Source organism: Armigeres subalbatus, chromosome 3 (genome assembly GCF_024139115.2).
Source record: "Armigeres subalbatus isolate Guangzhou_Male chromosome 3, GZ_Asu_2, whole genome shotgun sequence".
Classification (NCBI taxonomy): Eukaryota; Metazoa; Arthropoda; class Insecta; order Diptera; family Culicidae; genus Armigeres; species Armigeres subalbatus.
Genome location: NC_085141.1, coordinates 87,329,136 through 87,350,412, shown reverse-complemented (window position 1 = coordinate 87,350,412; position 21,277 = coordinate 87,329,136). Strand labels below are relative to the sequence as shown.

Here is a 21,277-nt window from a genome sequence, read left to right as displayed (position 1 = left end):
AGGAATTAACTGAAAGATTAACTGGAATCGGGTGAATTTTTCAGGCCGGTTTACATGTGCAGAACTTTTTCGACCTTTGTTTTAAATTTTAAAAATACTTACAGGCGTCTAAAAATATGGGTTCTTTGGAAAAGTTGACCTTTAACAAGCCAAAGAATCAATTGAGCGATGGATTTCGACTGGATGAAAAACAAGTTGATCCTTCTGGATATTGAATAGTAATATCCAGAAGAACAATCTTCATTGGAATTGCTTTGAGCATTATATGAACGGTGTCTGGAATTAAAGTCACCAATTATGAAAAATTTGAGTTTGTTGCGAGTTAGAATTTGAAGATCAGCTCTCAACAAATACCTTTGCTGCCCATTGCACTGGAAAGGCAAGTAGGAGCAACAAAAGAGAATTGTCAAAAATTTGATTCAACTGAAACTCCCAAGGTTTCAAAAACTTTGGTTTCAATTGAAGTAAATAAATTATGTTTGATTCGTCATTTCTGTAAATAAAATAATCTGGATCTCTTTTGATGAAGAGTTCAGGTTTTAAATATGTTTCAGCTAGAATGGCAATATGTGAGGTGAGAGTGTTGCACGCGTACGACCCAACGAATAAAAACCCGCGTGGATGCCACGTCTGAAGACCTGCATCGCGGTGAAAGATTGGCCGTTTAACACAATACAAGCGGGTATACTCTGTTAGGCATAAGGACGTTAGGCATAAAATTACCTAAAGAACAGCCCAAGACATAAAGAAGACAGAATTATGCCAAACGTTTATTATGCCTATCGTCCTTGTGCCTAACGTCGCGGACCTGTAAAAGCAGGGTCATCGATCAAGGTGGCTAGTACTTAACTAAGGTCCTCGACTCCCAAGGAAGGAGTAATGTGCCATTCAGACTATGAGGTACATCACTTGATATCAAATAGCTATATTACCAGTCTGAACGTGGTCTAAAACTGAATGTTCAACATCACGAAAGTGAGTTCTTCAACGACATCCGAAACAATAAAGCCGACGAAGGCGAAGGTCTTCCGGATATTAGAGATGTCACTCAGCTTTGATCTAATCGGTGGGCTCACCCCCCGTAACACTGGAGTTTTATGCTGATTTTAGAGTAGTCTGGTACAACAAATAATGGTTTTGAGACATTTATAAAACCTAAAATGTTACTTGGGGCACGTTATACATAACGGCGATGGGATATAGGTGGCAGAAGAAGTGCGATATTAAGGTGAAATTGAAGACATGCTCGCTATCAACGTGACCGGCCAAGACATAAATGAGGTCAACCGGTATACCAGGAATTAGGCTGCACAAGGACCAGATGCACGATTTCTTGTATGAAAAACTAACAACAGTCCACCAGAGGATGGCAGAATGCTTTAACATGGTACTTGATCACCCCGGGCAGTTACCACACTAGGGATGTCACTTATTTTCTGAGAACACTTTGAAATACAGCCAAATACAGACAAATTAAGGGGCGATTCAAATAGAGTCTGCGACCGTTAGGCATAAAGACGTTAGGCGTGATGTGACTGTTATGCGAATATTTTTTCGATAAGGGAAAAACAAACGGGTTTTGATTTCTGGCATGCCAGGAACAAAGTCTAACTTGTTAAAAAAAATCATAAACATCCGACCTAACATGTTACGCAATAAATGGAAGTCAAACAATGTTGCAACTCTGTTGAATATGCGTTGCAAGCCACCAATTTCCCCATGTAGTCCGTAATTCGTCCTTTGCAGTGGTGGTCTAAGCATTCCGCTATTGCGGAGTGTCCTTGGTCGAAAATTCCAGAACACCTTCGCAGTCGCCCGGATGGTATCTCTCCAAGCACGAAGAAGTTCCAGATCGATCAACTGGCATCGGCTCGGTAGGCAAAACGGATCCCCCCATGGCAACTTCCGAAGTGCAAATCGCAGGAACCGACGTTGGACCGATTCGATACGTTCGGCGCCATTGTTGTACGCTGGGCTCCAAACTGCAGAGCAGTACTCCAGAGTAGAACGCACAAGAGAACAGTAGATGCATGGCTTTCAAGCAATAAATGTCGGAAAAATTATTGGCAATCCTAAATATGAGTCCCAATGTCCTAGAAGCTTCATCGACAGCGTACGAGATGTGCTGCTTAAATGTTAGTTCTGAGTCCAGGACTACACCAAGGTCCTTGATGTGATTCGAGCGTTCGAGTGTCGTGTCAAGTAGGTTGTAGTCGACAATGATCGGTTGTTTTCTTTCGAGTGAACGTTATGACGGAGCACTTGGCTGGGTTTACGACCATACGGTTTAGAGAACACCAGCTGGCAAAATGAGTGAGCTTCTGTTGTAAATTAAGACACTCAGTAGTAGAACTAATTTGGAGAAACATTTTCGAATCGTCAGCGTACGACAGTCGAAGGCTTTCGATGACTAGATGGACGTCATTGAAGTGGAGCACGAATATTAGTGGCCCTAGATGGCTTCCTTGCGGTATTCCAGATGTTGCTTGGAAACTTTTCGATTCGCAGTCATCATCAGTTGTCGGCCAGTCAAGTATGGGCGGAACCAGCACAATTAATCACTACCGATGCCGTACCTGTCGAGTTAAGCAACAGCGATAGCATGGTTCAACTTCTCAAATGCGGCAGACAGATCGGTGTAGATAACATCGGTACGCATCCTTCTGAGCATGCTGTTGGTGATGTACGAACGAAGTAAGGCATAGTAAATTGCTAGTGGTAGAACGACCGGCGGTAAAGCCGTGTTGGTCGGGGCTGAGATGTTGCTTGCAGTGCGAAAGTAATGGTTCGAACAGCTTAGAAACGGCGATTAATGACGTGATTCCTCGGTAATTGTCTACGTTGCGCTTGCTATCTTTCTTGTGCACCGGGAACATGTGAGCGATTTTCCAGCAAGAAGGAAATATTCCACTAGACAGTGACAAATGAAAAATACGATGAAGAAGGTCAAGAGGTCAAGCAAACAAGAAATTTGTTTTTTGAGGAAAGGAAAGCATACGGAATACCATCTAGTCCTGGATTATAGGACGACTTGAGTTTTGTTGCGGCCCTAGATATAGCGTCAACGTCGACATCTAACATATTTGGCTGCTTAATGGAACGTTGCTAGCTGCGAGTTTACGCTCATCGCTGAAGACTCCGGCAAATTTTTCAGCGAATAGACCACAGAGCTCCGATGGGGTAGACGCAGTTTCACCGTTGAATTGCATTGAAGATGGCAGACCAGACTCTTTGCGCTGTTTGTTGATATAACTTCAAAAAGATTTCGGCCGCTGCTTGAACTTACGTTCAATACTGTGTTATGCAAAATACAAATACGCAAAAAATTCTGACGACTGACACGCTGGTATTCATGGTTGAGCCTCACGTACCGATCTCGCAGTGGTAGTATCCGATACTATCCGATGCCTCAGAGCAGCTCTGTTAACTGTTTTCAATTTTCGTAATCCGCTTGTCTGCCAGGGAGGTCGCGAAATGTCAACAAATATTTTTGAAGAGCTTCTTGTCGGCCTGTAATAAGGTAAAGGCGATAAACACGTCTGGAGACAATGGAACGAGCAGTACGAGTATCGTTCACCAAGTCATCCGAAGTCATCCAGAGAGTGTCACCCTGCCACGTACAGTGGGAGAAAGAGGTGTCACCGATATACAAACACTATCTTTTTTTAGATCCAGCAGTTGCATAGATAATTCATGGTGAGTCAAAACCGCTACGAATTCTATCACACTGTGTGTGAAACTTACCCCTGATCAGTGTCATGCATCTGGCGCAGTAAAATAAGAGCACAATTGCGTGTGCGACATCAAAACTTTCGACGAGACAATCGCATCGTGCAAGCAGAAGGAGTTGCATGGGACGCACCCCCATAAATGAAGTTAAAAAAAAAGACCCCATCAACTGGAGCTGAAATATATCGATCGACAAAGCGACAGTAGCGGAAGTGCAATTCAGTAGGAGAAAATATCGAGCATATCGTGTCCGGGTGTTCCACTACGAAGACGCCAAGATTGTACACCAAGAGCTTGCTTTAAAGCACAACTTGGTTGACCAGTTTGTCGTCTACTACAAATATGTGCCTGTCTCAATTCTGAAATAAAAAGCTGTACTGGGATCACGAGATCATAACGGATGTCCTCATCCATGCCAATAGGCCCAATATTGCGGTCTACGACAAAAGGATGAAGCGGGTAACACTCATCGACATTGCTGCACCGCTTAGACCATAATGTCCAAACAACATTCCCAATAAGATAACAAAGTATCACGACTTGGTGGAGGAGTTGGAGTAGGCGTGGCACCTGGAGAACGTGCGTATAATTCCGGTAGTTATCTCAGAATTAGGAACCGGCCCAAATTCCCATCTAGGATCCTTTGGACTTGCAGCATTTTATGAAAGGTTCCTGGACCACCACAATTACTACATTAAGATTGCCCGGGGGAGGTAAAAATTATTAGCATTTTTGCTGAGAAAGTGCTAAAACTCTATAATAATAATAATAATAGTTTAAATGGAATTAGTTTCATAATCAACAATCCGAATAAATATTAAATTCATTCATAACGCAACTCGTACATTATAAGCACGACCGTTTTTTTAAGTTGTCTTTGACCTTACCTTGCTCTGTGAAGTTGAACAGTGGCGGGAACTCGCGCCCGTTCGGTAGTGTCTTGTTGCCCTCCCGCAGCTCGTTGAAGAATGGATGCGCGCATGCCTGGATCGGTGTAATCCTGGAGCCCGGCGTGTACTCTAGCAATCGGGACACCAGGGCGATCGCGTCTGGTGGAGTACGTGCTCGGAATACCTAACAGGAGCGGGTGGAAAAAAATGAACAATGAATTAATAATGTGATTCGAATTCGATATGATACTTCTTTGGGAAGGGGCACAGAAAGGGGAAGAAGGTGTAGAAAAAAAAAAATTAAAAATGGTTAAAAGATAAAAGAGGTTAACATGGAACAATAGTTGGGAAAGAAGAAAACAAATAAAAAATAAGTATTGTTTGGGAAGGCTTCGTTGTACGAACTAACGAGACAGAATTAGATAGAGGTAGAAGAAAATAATTTATACTAAGAGAGGCATTTCAAAAACTAAAGAGGAAACGAACTTTATAATTCACGCTTTGTTTTCAAATCATCACAGGCGATTGGTTTCGACTCACGTCAGTTAACGAGAAAAAAGATTGATATGAATCAAAGATGTGCGAGCGTTGTTCAGATATGAGATCACACGGGGTTGAGCGGCGTGAAAGGGCAACATTCGAAACGAAGGCGGCTTTACTTCCTCTCATCACGCGCATCTGATACAAACGCAGGAGTGCTGAGTCAATCCAGATCAGTTAACATGAGATGATACGGCAGTCACGCTTGAAGAAGTATTATTTCGATTGTTTAGTTCTAGGCATAATGAAGTTGCACGAAACTCACGAGAAGATGATAGTTATTCGGCTAATTGACGGTGACGAGAGGAGTTTGGCAATGACTAAGTAGACACAATAGTTAGGAGAAGGCAAAGCTTTGAAGCCATGCTGAATGTCCGATGACACTACTCTCACTATTACACTCACGACGAGAGAAGCAATAGCAGAAGGAGATATGTGAAGAAAATGCTACTAAGCTGGTGCCGTAGACTAGTTTCAAGCGCAAACATTCGAAAAACGTACGGGTTTTGCAACTGTGTTCCGACAAAACTCTGATGAACGTTGTTAGCCAAACGAGTATGGTTTATTACTATGTCACTATCACTGTTAACAAGGTGTGTGTGTTTATTTAAGTGCATCGATTGTATCGACTGACAGAAATGGATGCTAAGAAACGAGAACATATAACATACATTTATTGAGCGATGTACCCGTTGGGTGATGTGGTTCGAATAGAATAGAAGGAAGTTTAATATTTAAACTATTTCTAAGTTTAACTACGAAATACCTAGGTGCTAGATCATGATTAGTCCCTAACAGAGGAAAGTTATGAAATAATCTATGCATGTACGGAATTATGTGGATTGCCTATTGTTGATCAAAGAGGGTATACAGAATATTGACAGTATAACATTTCGATAAAAACGAAGAACTTTCTAAGGGGATACTACACTATGAAGAGATTAGATTCTACCGATATGATAAACAAAGAAGTAGTATTCAAATTTCTAGGATGTCAACAGATGTAGCTCAGTTCATCCATTTAACAATCATCTCCAACTACGATCCAACGAAGGACGATGCGACAGCTTTATGGACACAATTTTCCTCACGACGTCCAACTTCTGCTAGACCAATTTGATGCTCCACTGCTCGCTCGCTAGCTAGCTAGCTGGGTGAACAAGCGCAGAGATTGGAAGAAAACTTTCACCTCTTGGTGGAAATATGGAGATAACTTTCTTGCTGCACCACGCCACGTTGCTAGTTTGCTAGCATTGCGTCAAACACGTGGTAGTATGTACTCCACTACTGTAACCTCACTCATCTCGGTGGAGTAAATTTATCCAAATTTATATGCAGAAGGAAAACTAGTTAGTGAGAAATCGAAAAGTGGGTCAACTATAATGCATCTATCGCGAAACTAGGTTCAGGATAAGTTCGTTTGTTCGTTGCGTGGGAAGGGAACTTCCGCTTTCAGCAAATCATTGCGCTCGTTCTTATTCTGCAGCCGTATCTGTCTGTGCTGTGTCGCGCGACTAACTAAAATGTATGTGTGCGTGCATATGTGCGTGTGTTGGTTGTCGATTTTAGTACCCTACAGAAATTAGATTTTCCGAGTCACGATTTAGAGGCACGTAAAGTTAAAAACCAAGACAATAAATCCGTTCTCTGCTAGTTTAGAGTTAGAAGTCAAAAGAAGTCAGTTTGGTTTAGTTAGCAGTCGTCACCAAATGCGAAAGACTCTTCACGGCATAGATTGTGCGCTTCGGGTTTGGTGTTCGGTGGGATTATAATCAGAGGTACACAACAGGGAGACATTTGTCGTGCCGCCGTTGATGGTTGGCTCGCTTACTCTAATACGTTGATGCTCGGTCGTGGCATTAGGGAATGACATTCGCTCTAGCATTAACTGAAATGAGTCGAAGCGAATCCACACTGAGAGAATGTCGACTGGTTTGTGGACTGTGATTTACGGCTAGAATGCTATTCAGCGTGTGAAGAAATGTGATCGAGTGAGTGCGTAAACTGAGATACTGAACACTAACGGTGAAAGATAGGAGGAGTATTGAAAGAGTACTTCTGTTGTCTGGTGAGTAGTGGGGTGTTGTATACTAGCGTTCCTGATGGGCGCGCTGTGCGAAAAATTGAACAAAATGCGCCGGCCCAGGAAGTACTTACCTTCTGCCATGGATGACTCTTGATCTGAGGGAATTTGAATTCTGTGTAGTTGGGGTTCATTTCCTTGATTTGTTCCCGCGTGGGCGTGCCGAGGACTTTGATGATTTCTACCAACTGATCGACACCGGAGTCTCCGGGGAAGATGGGCTGTCCAAGTAGTAGTTCGGCTAGTACGCATCCCGCACTCCATACGTCTGGTAAAGCAAAAGAACATCAGATTAGATAAAATGGCTATTTTGATGTGTTCCGTATTTTCTAATATCTGGTATCCATAATCGTAAGCGGCTTTGGAAAATGTTCCCTTAATAATAAAACAAAATAAATTCAATGAAATAAAGAAAAAGTGCTTCGACTATTGGCAGTATTTTTTTTCTCCAGTAGGGGTGATCGGGGCAATATGGGCCACCTAAGGAAATCGTTCCGAAAAGCGCCGAAAAGCTCAAAAAAACATCGTTTAAATGTAGTTGACTTATACTAGAGAATGTTACCTTTCATATTACGTCGATGAATGACGAAAAATGCGTTTGGAAATTGTTGGAATGCACTTTTGAAAATGTATTGATTTCAATGTGTGTTCCAGGCTATACGGGGCAATATGAGCCACCATTTGGGGCAGTATGGGCCACCCATCCAAAACATTTATTTAGGCGAAAAAAGTATCGTAATATGGAAGAATATGATATTCCTACAACAGTTGTGAGTATTCCATACCAAATAAAATTAAAAAACCGCACAACAGCGGACTGAACCGGTTTGTCGCTCTTCACTGTTTGAACAGCCACATTTCAATTAGTCAATGGTCGTTTTTTCTGTTTCAATCGCATTAATGCGCTGTTGTAATTTTTCCGTAATGAATCTTACATATATGATAATATTTTTGTATTTGACTACTGAAATTTGAAATCGTTCGCATTTTAAGGCCTGATATCTTGCTCTGTGCAGGTATGCCCATATTGCCCCATAGATACTGGTTTTGGGAAAAAAGTTTTATGATAAATTCAGATTTGTCTCAATACAAACATGTGTGCACAATATTTAATTTTTATATATCTTTTGATTGTGGTGTATTTTTGACCTGTATTTTAATCAGTTTTGTGTCAAAACCTTATTTATAAACTTCAAATCTTTTAATAATTTTGCCTATGCAGCGAAAATTTAGATTTTCAAGTGTATTTTCATGTTTGAATTGAATTTCAATGCGGGTTTCACGTTGATGCATATGTGGAGCATCCTCTTAAAGATCATATAACTTTTACATGATAAAACTTGTTAATAAGCTCAAAATGAGGGTGGCTCATATTGCCCCGTATGTTCATATTGCCCCTACTGCCCCTACAGATATATCAGACAATGTCTGAACATGGTTTTTTGGCGAAACTCATTATGCTGATACTTGAGCCTGAGGGCTCGCAATCAAGTTGACGAAGTGTCAATCTCGTCTGTGATCTTAGATACGTCGAGTAAGGGTGTTGCGCTTTTCAATTTGCTGTTCATCGACCACATTGGAGTCGATTGCATGGCCACAGTGGACGTTTTTGTCCCACTAAAGAGGGAGAAGAAGTGAATGAAGTGAAAATCGAACCTTATGGTGGATCTGAGGTAGTGCTAAATAAGTATATGACTGAGGGTGTTGAAGAATTTGTTAACCTTGCAGCGCTTGTGCTTTATACCTATTGCGGAAACAGTTAAACAGTTCAGAAACAGTTGCATGGAACTAGTTCTGCTGCAATTCGCTATGAATATGATGTGGACGTCAAAAAAGGCAAACTTGAAAAATATCGATGAAGAAGATGGAGTTTTATTTAGTTGAAATTGTTTAAAATTCTGCAGTTTGATTGTAAGCACCGCTCATTTGTCAAGGTTTTTTTCTGATGTTTGCCGCAGAATCCAAAATCAGAAATAATTAGTGCGCGCGCCATGTTTTGTAGTGCACGCAATCCAACTATTGCCAAAAGTTGAAAGCATTTTTAATGGGCTTGTAAATAAGGATTTCAAAAAATTGTACATTCGAGCACCTATTTGTTTGAGTGATTGTGCAACTTTTCTTTTATTCAGGCCAATCACCTGTGAGTGAGTTTTATTCGCGAAGTCGAAGCAAATTCTGCTCTTCCCTCCTATAAGAAACCCCATTGCAATCTGTCAGAGTTTGAGTGAAACATGGCCGCCATCTCCTCCTCTCTGTTGCTCTACTGTAAAAACCCATAAAGAACTGTCATTGTTTGTGTGAAAAATTTTGCTTCGACTTCGCGAATTCGTTATCCACTGTCATATTTCAACGAAGTGAACGGAAAACTTACAGTTTCACTTCAAAATATTGACTTAGTTCGTTTGTTGTAGGCTTATATATAAAAGTACATTCGTACAAGTGTAAAATGTTGTTGAAGCAGCCTTCGAAGTACAGTGTTGACCTGATTATGCTACGCCTCGGTTTTATCTACCCCCGATTTGATCTGGTTTCCGACCCTGATTTTACCACGCTGTCAAGTCTTTCTCCATAGAAATTGGCGACACTTAATCCATAATAATAACAACTTTTCTTTGTATTTTGGCTATGAGCTATATAAATTGTTCTCTTGTTCAAATTATTCATTCGCTAGACATCCTTGTTTAATCGTAAGCCTAAATTAAAGTTTCTGAAGGGGTAATCGTGCTTTTCATTATTTTTCACGTGCTTCCTTTAAAATGTGGGCCCGTTTCCTGTTCGCGTTGTGCTTTGTTCTTTTCTTTCGGGAAAGCAGTGAGTTCGTCGGAGTGGCGTGGAATTTAATTCGTTTGTGGAGCGTTAAAAAGCAAATGGTCGCGGACATAAACCTGGCAGTGGAAAAGCTGAACGATTTTAATTACGAGGTATGGAGAATTCGCATCGATCTGCTACTAATGCGCTACGTGATTGAAGTCGTAATCAAAGTCGTCGATGGGCCAGAGCCAGCCGAACTTAACGCATCCTGTTCGCTTATTTGGTAGGCTCAGACGTGTATAATACTTTACGGAGCCACCGTTAAAACACGCGCTTTGATCGGTTTGTGTATCGAAGATAATCCGACTGTCATGTGATAAAGGCAATGCCAGCAAATGGGATGTGGGTGTCTGAAGAGACATCACTTCCAACCGATGTTGTCTACGAAAATTCATGCTCTTTGGAGAGCTTGAATTCGTTAACTCGGCTTGTTGATTCAAAGTCCAAAGCGAGTCCAGAGCGAAAATCAGTCTTTGTCCGACTTCTTGACTGTCTTGGATGAGGAAATGTTTTGTGCGGTTTGTGTCTCGGCTCCTGAAACTAGATAGCTATTTTTCAACCATTTGCTTGAACCTGGGAAGGCGCCAAATTGATATCGCCATTTGAATCTGAGTACATAAACAGCAATAATTGCAGACAGACAACAGACAATTATTGTCCTTCAAGGTTTCATGAAGGGAAAAATCCTTATGCTCGTTCATTTTTGCTCGCACTAGAGGAGTAGAAGCATCGCGATTTTAAGTTCCGAACAAATTTTGAAAAGTTTGCTGAAGGTAATAATTGAGAACGGTGGATATGAAAGTGAAGGGCTTGAATCAAAACATTTGGTGTCTTCCAGATTAGCAGCTTGTTTCGGTCAGTGCGCCTGACACTTTCACGATTCTCTCCGTTTGCTGGAGTAGAGATAGAAGAAATAAAGGTAAATTAAAATTAAGTTTAAATTTTGCACACGACTAACGTTCGTCATTCGCGTTGGACCTCCAGCGCATAGTGGTAGTGGTAGTCAAACGGAGGGGAGTGAAGTACGTTAGTTAGTCGAGCAAAACTCACCCGACAGTAGCCAAAAACTGTAGTTGAAGTCACCATTACGATACAACTCTCGGTGGCCAGGTTTCGAGAGCGCGGTTCCCGTACGTCGCCAATCATCGTACGCTGAACCGAACCCGAACCGAGAATTAGTAGCTTTTAGTCCTCGCCCTGCGAATCGTAATGATACGTGAAACCGGATCATAAGGAAAAGTGGGTTACTAGTTCAAGGGAACTGTTATTCCGGACGCTCTCGACGGTTTCAAATCGGAAGCCTTCCGTCCAGCCGCCACTCCCTCCGCACCTTTAGTTCGGCCATTTTGACACAAGCTCACGCCGCCATCATGTGGAGCAACGAACGCCCACTGGCAAGCCGCCGGACCATCGTCGCCTTCGCCGGAAAGTCTAGCGTTTTTGGGAAGTCTACATCCTTCGGCACTCCACCATAAAATCCCGCGCAGGTACGTGGAAACTTTTGTTATCATGGGCCATGGCCATGAAATAGTTCCCATTAGCTAGTACTTAAATTCCGTCCAACCCGAAAAAAGTCGTGATGAGGGAATCAATATTCGAGTACCGCCTAACAATATACCCTTTGTCGTCAACAGAGTTTGTTACTGACAAACGCATCTAGCGACAAATCTTTATCAGAACCCGAACACAATATGACAAGAATCATTTGCCTTGCATGCTCTGATATTTCCGAGAATACGATGCTAATTTTGTAATTATTGTTAGATTCTTGAATATTTCCATAGAAGCAGAAACTATGATAGCATAAAACCGAAATTTGCTCTAGAAATAATGCAAAATAACGGGATGAAAAGTTAACAACAAGATTGTCTTCTGTTTTGTTGTTGACAAAAATTTTCGGATCTTTGTAATTATTAATGCTGTCCAATGAGCAGCTCGAAGTAGCTCAAAGTTGTTCCCGTCCTGCTCGTTCTTTTTTGTCAACAAATGGGCATGAGCAGGACAGGGCGAAACTTCGAGCTACTTCAAGCTCTCATTGGACAGCACTATTATCTCCGGCAAAAACAAAGCTTTGTCGTTGGTTCTCTTTTGTCGCTTGTTTCGCAAGCGCATTTCAGAAAAATTGATTCCCTGGTCGTGATAATAAATTTGTTGAATTATTGCTGTTCTCAATGAATACGTTTCCATTATTCCGTTGGTAGATTGCACCTCAGACTTCCGTTCCTCTCTTGGTTTTGCATTTACTTATTGTTAAGCGAGCTTAAGTGATTCCGAGGTTAACCAGGGCAAATGATTACAGTGTGCTTTTCTAGGATTTCGCGGGTGAACATTCAGTCAGCAACCGTTCGAGGATTTTCCCTGAAGTTTATTAATTTTCTCAGACGATTTGCGAACGGTTACAAAGTAAAGTGTGTCTTGCTGCTAGGTTTGCGGCTAATGGTTCGAGAAGTGTGATGTGGTTCCTTTATTTCGGGGGCCACGTCACACATTACCATCGATGATGTGGATCACATCGACCCCACATCAATGAACATTGCATTGGCAGATTGGAGCAAAATTGCAGCTGCAGGTGTCGGAACTAGCAAATTCCGTACGTTCAACATCAACAGAAGCGGAAAGCAAGATTACGGATAAAGGACGTAATGTAAACGTTAATATTTCGGGGTACACAATTAGCAAGATCGGCAAATCGGTGTTATCTGGAGAACAGGTGAGAAACTTGTACCAGTTGAAACCGTTCTGTCAAGAGGCATTGTTGGGTAGGAGACAACACAATGAGAACTGCATCCATACATGGCACCGCCTATTGGGCCACGACGAGCAAGCATTTTAGAAGATGAGTTTGATAGTGGATTCAAACCGATACTCCAGGAGTGTGGAATTAGATCTGTGTGTGGGGTGTGCTACGAGGGCAAGTTATCTTGTAATTCATTCACCATGTCGGAATCGGAATCTAGTGCTGTGTGAGTTCTTGTCCACACGGTTGGCCGTGAAGCGGTTGGTTCACATAGCACTCGGTAAAGCAAGTCAGGAGGCAGTTTGGCTGTGAATATTTTGGAAGATTTTGGTGAGAAACAGAACAGAGCAAATTGAAAATTCGTGTGTGCCCAAAACGTATTCAGATCAATTCTAGAAAGTAAAATACAGTCAAACCTCCGAGAGTTAATGTTCTATGACTCGATATCGACTCATGGAGGTAAATTATTTCATATTAAAAAATATTTTCTTGGTTATTATGATGGTCGCTTCAAACGGCTTTCCCAGGATTTTATATTCCACATCTCGTTATTTCCATTAGTCGATGGTCCCTTCAATATCGACTCATGGAGGTTTGACTGTAGTGATTTTGAGCAAAAACAAGGTTTTTTATTTATGATGAGTTCAAAAATTTAAAATGAATAAAATTTTAAAAATCTCGGTAAATGCCACTTTTCCTATTTCATCATCCAAAAAATTTATCAGGGGGTGATAAAAACGGAACCTTACTGTAGTGAACATAGTAACCATTCCATCCAGCAGTCAAAACTAGCACTGGTTCGTTTTCTCCTGTCACGATGAGCACGATTCGTATACAATGCAATTACTGAGTTAGTACGAGACTCGCATTTTCAAATAGCAACAAATAAAGAATCAGGGTGAAGTAGAATTTGATTTATTCGGTGCATGAAATTCAACTAGATGTCTTATGATAGGTATTAAGAGGTTGGAAGCTTTTTTATTTCAAATGAGCTCTTAATTCTCTAATTGGATATTGGATTGGAAGATATTCTATGAACCGTTTAGCCTACCTAATTTACAGTGGAGTAAATAAAAAGCACTGGCCGCCACCTCGTCGAATCAACCGACTGAGGAAACAACAAGGCAGTCAAAATTTAATTGTCACATCCTATCCTAGGATTTGACTGGCTTGATCTACCCTAATGAACACCCTGATAAATATTAAGGTCAGGGATTGAACTTATCATTTCATTATCATTTAGTATTCAGCCAATAGCTCATTCCAGAGGCGGAATTCCGAGAAGTGTTGTATGGCGGACTTCTAGCGCTGATTCCCCTCTACAACTTTGTTTAAGGGTACATTGCTCTATGTCTGATATTCACAGCGTGAAACGCTAGGATCACTCAATATACTAAATGATAATAAGTGTTATTATCATTTAGTATATTAAATGATACTAGCGTTTCCCGCGGTCAATATTAGACATACAGCAATGTATCCTTTGACAAAGTTGTAGAAGGGAATCAGCGCTAGAAGTCCGCCATACAACAATTTTCGGAAGTCCGCCTCTGGAATGAGAATGAAAATGAATACTAAATGATAATGGAATGATAAGTTCAATCCCTGATTAAGGTGAATCGTGATAGAGTCCAATATGAAATCTACATCAGTCTTTCAGGGGCACACATTTCTTAAAAAATAATTGGTTGGCAACATCTGACGTTTTTGGTCGTAATTATTCTGCAAATGCTTTCACGTCTTTTGGCTTAACAGTAGGATACCCAGATAATAAAATGTAAATAGTCAAATAAAGACTACAAATCTAATTACCGATCTTTGTGGTATAGTTTATGGCACCAAATATCAACTCCGGTGCCCGGTAGTATCGCGAGCAAATGTACGACACGTTCGGTTCTCCATGCAGCAACTGTTTGGCACTGCCAAAGTCGCACAGCTTCAGTACGGCCGTCTCCGGGTCTAGCAGCAGGTTCTGGGGTTTGATGTCACGATGGCAGATACCGAGCGAGTGGATGTAGGCAAGACTCCGGAACAGCTGGTACATATAGAGCTACACCAGGGGGCGAAAGCAAGAAGTGATGATTCGGTTCGTTTGGGCAAATGCAGAAAAAAAAGAAGCTACTTACCCTGATAAAATTGATTGGTATCGTCTGTTTGTTTTTAGCATAAAAACGAGCCACTTTGTATACGGTTTCTGGAATATATTCGAGCACTAGGTTGAGATAAACTTCGTCTTTCTGCGGAATATAAAAGGTAAGAAACGGAAAAATACAATCGATTAGCAAATATGAATCACAAAGCCGTAGGCTCGATCGGACGGACAATACACGCTTTAGCAGTAAATGATTCGAAGGTATGCAGTTGAGTGGTGTGCTATGGAATCAATAATTGCCGTCGTTGTCATCACGAAGCATTTTAATGAGCATTTCCACCGGATTAAAATTTGAATGAAGTTCCATGAAAAGGTTGTCTACAGCTACGTAGATGTGAGAATTATTCCAGCGGTCAGATGTTATTAACTCATCGTCACTAAAGGGTTAGTACAGATGTGAAGGCCATACCTAAATACACAAGGGATATATTATAAAAGTGGAATCGAACGAATCGAACTGTTCGACATAACTTCTGTAAAATATCCAACAATCTTGTTAGCAATAAAAGGACAACGGTTTGCTAGCAACAAGGAACCTAACACGCTCTATTAGAAGCTTTCAGCTGTACAAGAGGTCTATTTTACAAGTCAAGAATCGGTCGTAGGGATGGAAAAATTCAAGGTTTAAAAAAATCGAGGATGATAAACACTCACACGCGAACATGCTTTTAAATTATCAATTGATAAAAACTAGCCTGCGAGTGAGAATCTTTTAAAAATCGTATCTTGATTTGAAGCATTTATCGTTACTTTTTTACTCATTTTTCTTCCTACCACAAAACCATAACGGTATAAAGACAATCTAACGGGACTATTAGGTTTTGAATGATAGTTACAAAATTTCAAAAGTAATCGAAGGCGACATCTCGCCTTCTGTTCTTATGTGAAAAAGTCTCTAATGATAATTGCAATCATTATCATTATTACAAAATTTTAGGAAAAGCTCGAACTCTCAGTCGAATAAAATTCTTCGGCACTCAACTTGGAACATAGACCTTGAACTTCTAATTTTATGAAATGTGGTAAGCGCAGGACAATCGAACTGAAACGGAAACCACGAGCACAGGTTTTCGTTCCCGGTGTCGATTTATTCGGTTCTCAAAAAATCAAGCGCATTTTCGATTGCAACTGGGCACCAAAACTAGGACAAATGCAGACTGCGGCTTGTTGTGATGCTCTTCGTCGGATGATTTGCTACCTGTGATTGCAGAGCACTGCCGAAAATGCCCATGTCGAAGGGGAAATCTTCACGCTGTTTTCGGAAGAACATGATTTTGGCGAGACGAATTCATAAATTTATTGTATTTTTTTCAACGACGCAACGCGCATGTTAGATGTTGCAGATAGTAGTAGTGGTGGTTGAAGGTTGTAATATATAAAATGTTAAACGGAACATTGTGTTGATTCGAACATAATTTATGTTAAAAAAGAGAAAAGAGATAAAAACTAGAATTAATCAACAGTCAACAGAATTAATTAGAAATAATAAATACAATAGCAAAACAGTGATGTTTGATGTGAAAAAGCTGTTGAATGTTATGGACATGGAAATTTGAACACTATATTTTTTTGTGAATCTACTAGCGCTACTTGAAATTTTAACATCTTTGTAATCAAACCTTTAACACTCGAGCACGCGCGCTGTTGTGTTTTGTGTAAGACAATAAAAAAACCTCGCTCGCGGTACACAGCACGAGCGAGCCTGCATGAGCGTTCCTGGAACGTGCGCGCGCGATGAACGGTGGTGAATTACGAACTGCTGATCGGTTCGCTAAATTTGATTAAACTATAATTTGCCCATCAATAAAATTTGCAAGACTCGTTCTAAAATAGTATTAAAAACTAAACATAAACAATGTACTGAAACCTCGTGAGGCTTACTAAGAGAATACTATATTAAATACAAAAATAAAGCTATAATAAAACTTGAGATCAAATGACAATTCTCCATCTAGTATCTCAAGTATCTAGTTTTTATTTGTTTTGTTGGAGACAGGGTTGCCAAATTTCATTTGGTAAATCGCCGTGAACTGTTTTCAGAAGTTAATTTTAATGGAAGATTTTTGATGACCCCGCTACTTGCTTCTATGACTTCGAATGACAGAACATTAATTGTCCAAAATATGAAAAAAAAAAATGGGACGTGGAAGCGAAATTTCCAGATTCCATGCGATGCCATTACTTAATATCACCAGGGCTGGCTCGTTGAGCCCACTCCACTGAAAAGAGCGTTTCGTGATCATTAGCCAAATCGGAGTCGTCTAGGTGTTCCACAAAAATAAACTGTCAAACAGATCAAGGTATGGTACACGGTCAATTGTACTCACCAAGATCTTATCGATTACGATGAGAAATAACAGTGGAGATGAAATGCGTCCTTGCCTCACGTCAGCGACTATCTACGACAAAGCTACGACCCTATTTGAAAATCGTTTGCATCAATGAGCGCCACACAGATTTTCGTGATTCAAACAATAGAAATCCCTTCCGTAGTTAATGAATATTTAGCAAATAAAGGGACACTTCCACCTTTTTGATCTGCTCCAGATGAAAACGGAGCGGATATTACAAAATAGTTGCCGCAACATTCGCACAGACAGCATAGAGCCAACCCTGAACACTTCCGCCGAAAGCTGATCGACCTTCATGCGTCGGATGGCTGCTTTTTGAAGAACACTGGCTGAGACTTGAAGAAGCTGTTCAAAGTGCTCGAATCAACATTTCAGCTGTTCAAGTCAGTGAGTGATTGAGGCAATAATCTCCGGGTGCTACAGCCATCCTTTCTTCAACGGTAAGGAAGTCCACCAATGCCCGAATGTCCTGTCTACAGCAGCGTCCGACTCCCTTTTTACAGATAAACATACCGTTGACGGGACTCGTAGTTTACTCCTCTCCTCTCCTCTACCCGAGTTCTTAGTTCTTCAACAAACGAGCTCTTCATAGTTGGATCTTCTAGTCGGTCTATGTTGATTCGTTGCCTGAGCCTCTCCTCCAGCCGCTGAATCCAAGAAAAGCGTTGTCGGATCTAGTTAATTAGAAGATGATAGTCAAACGCGATGGTGGGCTCCCCAGCAGACAATGCAAGGGGAAGAAAGCCGCAACAACCGGCGATAATCGCCTCCCCTACGATATTTCACGAAGTCTGATTGGAGCAAGGAAAAATTGGTGGATGCCAAAGAAAGACGCGAGAAGTCAGTCACTCACCGATCCAACTGATCAGCTTAAACGTTGGCTCGACCAGTTCGAACAACTTCTTCAAGTTTTAACGACTTATCCTAATTCGTATATAGGCAAAGGTTGACAATTTTCTGACGGTAGGATTCCGACCCGGATGATCATGTAATGTCATGCTTTGCATGATCCTGGAGCAGGTCATTGAATTTCAAGAGTTTCGTCTGAATCATAAATAAAAAACTGTGGGCGTCCCAGGAAGGTCTAGACAAAATCGAGAGTCCTGTGCAATGGAGTCTCTAGAGTGAGGCAATGATAGATGTATTGCAACTCTGTTGTTGTTGCTCATCGTAATCGACGAAATCAAAGCAGCCCACCACCATAGAGCAATCGAACGACCTCGACTCAGCAGATGATACTACTCTACCAACGCAACAGCGCTCTACCATGTAGAGTAAACTGAATGACCTGGTCGTACACTCCCACTCAACAACGTCAGCAAGACCAAATCGCTGTATATAAACAACTCCAACTCCCCGGTAGCCAGCAAATCGAGCCCAATCAGCCCAATCGAGAGACGAAATCTGCAAGCAAGCGCTGGACAGCAAACTGGCAAGACATCGCAGCAGAGGCTGACCTGAGATATCCTGGCGACGAAAACCTAACAGACAAATGAACGAAGTTGATAGTAATCAGACTTGGGCCCAAATCAGGGATGGAGAGAAAAGGAACCCAATCCCAGTTCCGTAAGCCTATGTAACAATGTAACAATACCCATCGCTATTTTTACAAAGTAATAGAGTTTATTTTTGAACTTGTTTGGAAGAATGTTCTATTTTTCATAAAACAAGTGGAACTTTAAATCTCAAAAAGCGAGGTTGTTTTCAGTGTATCGTACCTTGACTTGGAGTAAGGTATTTAAAGAAGAATCTGAAACCAGACACCTGAGAAGACATCTCAGATCGTGTGGGACTTGGGAAGCGTCCAGGCAGCAACCGCCGTGCATGAGCCACAATAACCCCGCAGCACACCCGTGCATGTTTCTTGTATGGGTGAATTTAGCGTCCTGCATCCTGTCTATGGCAGGGGCGACTCGTCCATACGTTCTACCTGTTCATGGAACAGGTAACCATTTTTAGGTCAGAAGTAAGAAATTAATGTCTTGGCAATTAATTATAATATATAAATAATTTTCAATGATTTTAACATCTAAACATCTAAAGAAACAAAATATTTCGTAGGCAGATCAAGTTAACGCCACATGCTTGGCGTACAGTCAAATTGCAGCTAAATGTGTGTTTCTCTGAAAAACCACACCCCATCACATAGAAAGCTTTTGCCAGTCGTGCGATCTATAATGAAGAACCAACAGCAGCGCTGCCGGAAGTCAAATTTAAAGTTTTGCGCCATGACAAATGATTTGAAATAATTTCCTCCTTGGTGTATGCTCACTCGTTCTCCGCGCGCAGAGAACCAGCGTGATCGTTGCCAGCTTTATCCGTTTTCTCACATCATCCTCTTTCGCATGCGAAGCAAGCACGTTTATATGCAAGTTCTGCTATGCGCGCAGGAGTCAAACCCGTTCGACGCGCTGCGAGAACAATCAACGACGCGACGCAACTTCGCTTCGGTTACACTCGATCGTAGACTACGATTCGTAGTGTCGGGCTGTGCTTTGCCGAAAGGCGCACCGCGCACGCTTTCGCGCCGATGATTAGAAACAGTTTGTTTTTCTTTTTTCTCGTGTTGAATATGCAATACATCAAGAACAATATTAAATTAATGTTTGCGTTTTCAAAAGAGAGACTTTAAATAATGCTTTTTACGAATACTCAAAATCAATCAACATAGAGAAAAAGGTATAGTTTTCACTAAATTTGAAAAATTAAATAACTGGAACACATTTCAGCTTCTAAATGTGACTCATTGGTCGTCACAATCTGGGGTCGCATCAAACAATAATTGTATAATTATATACTATAATTATTATACTAATAATGGTTAATAACTTTTGTTTCATAGCAACAATATATGTGAGAGTTTAAATATTAGCGGCGATGGGACCATCGTACAATGGTGGAATGAGCCGATATGAAAGATCTCTATTCTGAGCAATATCCAGTTATTGCCCAACTGTTACCAAGTTAGATTTTAGACGATTTCCGAGTCTAAAATTTTAAGTGCATCTAAATTTAAAACATTTTTGTAACAAAAGAGAAAAATAAGTCATTTATTGTTTTGTAAATCTTTTCTATTTAAATTGTTTTTTTCTTCTAATATTTGGTTGTTGTACAAGAAAAGGTTGTAATATTAGATTAAATGCCCAACTTTCATTCGAAACCACTCAGCTTGATGAAATTTTTTTTATCATCATGGTAGAACAGGTGTAGCAAAAGTCCACGAGACGCCCCTGGTCTATGGGTTTGTCCGAGGTCGTATTTATGCCGCTAACAAGCATTGCATTTCAATAATTTAAGGAACGTAAGCATGCTGATATGATGAGCTCCACCGATTCTACTTCAGACTTGCTATGTATTCCGCATATGTAGCCCGGGAAATCTGCACTTATGAACCTTTGCAAGAACTTCAGCACTTTTCCAAAACCTAAAACCAGAGCCTAAAATATTCATCTTCATGAAGCAACTTCAGTCCGAATTTTGACAAACATCGCATGAATATTCAAAACATAGAATGACATAGTCAGACGACTACTCCACCAACTCATTCATTCGACTGTCACTGAGTGTGCTTACTATGTGCAGAAAAAACATTATTAGCATTGTTTATGTTGATGTTTACCGTTGAAAGTACCTCGCGCATGAAAATCGGATTCCGTCCTGTGTGATAAATCACTTTACTCATTTGAAACGTGTTTAAATGTCAGATAATTTATTAATTTGTAAAATGTGCATAAATATTCAATGACTAATATTCAACTGAATATTGACTGTCCAGAGCCGACTATGAATGTGTCTGGAAGTGAACTGACAATTGAAGAAAGGTGGACTTCACCAAAAATTTTCGATTATTTTACACTCTGCCTAAAACCAAAATTTCTTCAGAAATAAGTTTCAGTTTTTTTTATTTATATAAAATGTAATGTTAAATTCACTACTGGATAAAAGTATGTTACAAATATTCATATTTTTTGTTTTCTCTAAACG

At 40.7% G+C, this 21,277-nt stretch overlaps 1 protein-coding gene across 2 annotated transcripts in view; it reads right to left on the bottom strand.

Annotated features, from left to right (window-relative positions):
- LOC134219425 (glycogen synthase kinase-3 beta) overlaps nt 1-21,277 on the bottom strand; it is a 90,063-nt gene that overhangs the window by 7,838 nt on the left and 60,948 nt on the right. Inside the window, exons 5-9 of one of the 2 annotated variants that reach the window (XM_062698153.1) lie at nt 16,141-16,194; nt 14,917-15,027; nt 14,603-14,840; nt 7,317-7,510; nt 4,617-4,803 (exon numbers count right to left, since the gene is read on the bottom strand). In XM_062698153.1, the coding sequence (XP_062554137.1) occupies nt 4,617-4,803; nt 7,317-7,510; nt 14,603-14,840; nt 14,917-15,027; nt 16,141-16,194 (784 nt within the window). The remainder of the gene's footprint in view (nt 1-4,616; nt 4,804-7,316; nt 7,511-14,602; nt 14,841-14,916; nt 15,028-16,140; nt 16,195-21,277) is intronic. The other variant, XM_062698154.1, reaches the window with a different exon arrangement.